The 1,984-nt window shown below is 39.2% G+C and overlaps 1 protein-coding gene across 2 annotated transcripts in view; it reads right to left on the reverse strand.

Annotated features, from left to right (window-relative positions):
* Nucleotides 1–510: 510 nt before the first annotated feature.
* The window catches only part of CCNYL1 (cyclin Y like 1), a 33,292-nt gene continuing 31,818 nt past the window's right edge, over nt 511–1,984 (reverse strand). For both annotated transcript variants that reach the window (XM_003784994.3, XM_012802159.2), the window contains one exon: nt 511–967. In XM_003784994.3, coding sequence (XP_003785042.1) covers nt 851–967 — 117 coding nt within the window. In that variant the 3' untranslated portion in view covers nt 511–850. The remainder of the gene's footprint in view (nt 968–1,984) is intronic.

Genomic DNA, 1,984 nt, shown 5'->3' on the forward strand with positions numbered 1-1,984 from the left:
TTATTTAACAAATAAGAGGAAAATTATCTGAAAATGAGAAGCACCATTATAGTTTAAAAGAAATGGCAATGGGGACCCAATAGAAGCAGATGATCAGTAACTGTTCCTATTATGTGTCATGAGTCCTTCTAAAAAAAATAAAACAACAAACCTCCCTGATATTTGATACTTTCTCTCTTTATGACCCCAGAGATGCTAAAATGCTAAAAAGTAGTGTTTTTGCAAAGAATATGAACAATAAATGTTATCCAGCAGCTTTCTGGGTTTAAAATGATTGCCGAGGACTAGCAGCTTCAATGGTAACAGTAGGAAGGAAGACTCCTTCAATACCTAACAATGCTACAGTCTGCTCCCAAGTGGTTTTATGAGCTGTTAAGAGTCCCATGTTTAGTGGTAATACTGCATTGATTTTAAAGGTATATGCAGCAATTATTTGGGGTAGGGGGACAAGAAAAATAGGAAAAACATAAAAGTTATATGAAATAGGTAAAACATAAAAAGTATATGGTTAGTGTCTTTAGAGTCTAAAAATTTAAACTATTGTTTAAAAAACTTCACATAATTCACAGCTATCAGCCTACACAGAAGCAAATATCTGTGTGGTTTGGGAGCTTTTGCTTTGGAGTGGTTTTGTAACTTTACATCAAAACGGACAGAAGAGTGTGTTCTTGTCATTGACAAGGTCCCATTCTTTCCTATGGAGTGTAATCCTCATTGTCCACAAGTCTCTTGAATTTGAGATCTGTCTTTTTGGTGAAAATACTAATCTTGCTGGTTTTTGAGGAGAGGTGGTATTTCTCCAGTCTCTGCAGGTGAGGGGTCCATGATGTTCTAACCCCTCGCTTCTCCCTTAAGAGAGGATGGCATTAGAGCGCCGAATGCCAGTGAAATGATCTGCGCTGAAAGATCTTCTCATGGCAGCTCTACATAAGTCTTTGTATTTATCGTCACATAATCGAGAAATGGCCTGGGAAAAAGATCAAATAGAAAAGAGGTAACAATTCTTAAAAAGGGTTCCGACCTTTACAAAAGCACCACTGAGGACAAGCCAGGCACGCAGACTCCTTTAGTTTACAGTTAGAGCATCTGTGGCTGAGATCTGCACTGCCAGGTTCTGGGTGTGCTACTTCCTGCCAATTCATTAAGGCCATATCCTTTAGGGGCCACGCTTAGATTACTGGAGCAAAGTGGAACTTTGCTGGAAGATTACTGGCAAAGTGAAACTTTATTTTCACTTATTTATTTGGGTCTCCCAAAGATATCAAAGGTGCTGTGACAGGCTGCTGACCAGCAACATCGGTCTGTTACCTGTGCCCTTGTCCCTCGAACATGACATACGCTTGTGCAACAAAATCAGTGTTTTTTCAGCTATTCAGATCCTACTCCATTCTTATTAATTATTACATACTCAAAGCAAATTTTAATGAGACAAATGTGTGCTGGACCATGTTGGAGAATAGGAGAGGTCTAATGACTGAAGTCCCAAAAGGTGTTACTTCACTTGCATTAATTATAGTAGAGAAATGTATTCTTCTAAAATACCACAGAAAGTGCCAACTTTAAATATGTGTCCATTTTAGTTGTGAATAAATTGCTGTATACTCAACAACAGCCATAAATATTACTTTGCCCATAAAATCATCATTCCCATTAAAAACTCATGTACTTCCTACATGCAGTACCTTGTTAATCTAAACATAGGTCTGGTCTCTTGACTTAGTCACTAATGCTCTAGCTCATAAATTCATGGGATCTCACCATGACACAAAGTAGACAGAACATGAACTTTGCAAAACGAGTAAGAGATAGTCAAGAGTGGGCAGTGAATTCTGTGTGGCTATAGTAAGTCTACAGTTGTAAGAAATTGTTCTCGTGGCTCGGTGCCTATAACCGGCTAAGGCGCCAGCCATGTACACCTAAGGTGGCGGGTTCGAATCCCCAGCCCGGACCCGCCAAACAACAATGACGGCTGCAACCAAAAAAT

The sequence above is a fragment of the Otolemur garnettii genome, unplaced genomic scaffold (assembly GCF_000181295.1).
Source record: "Otolemur garnettii isolate 467f Iridium unplaced genomic scaffold, OtoGar3 scaffold00013, whole genome shotgun sequence".
Classification (NCBI taxonomy): domain Eukaryota; kingdom Metazoa; phylum Chordata; class Mammalia; order Primates; family Galagidae; genus Otolemur; species Otolemur garnettii.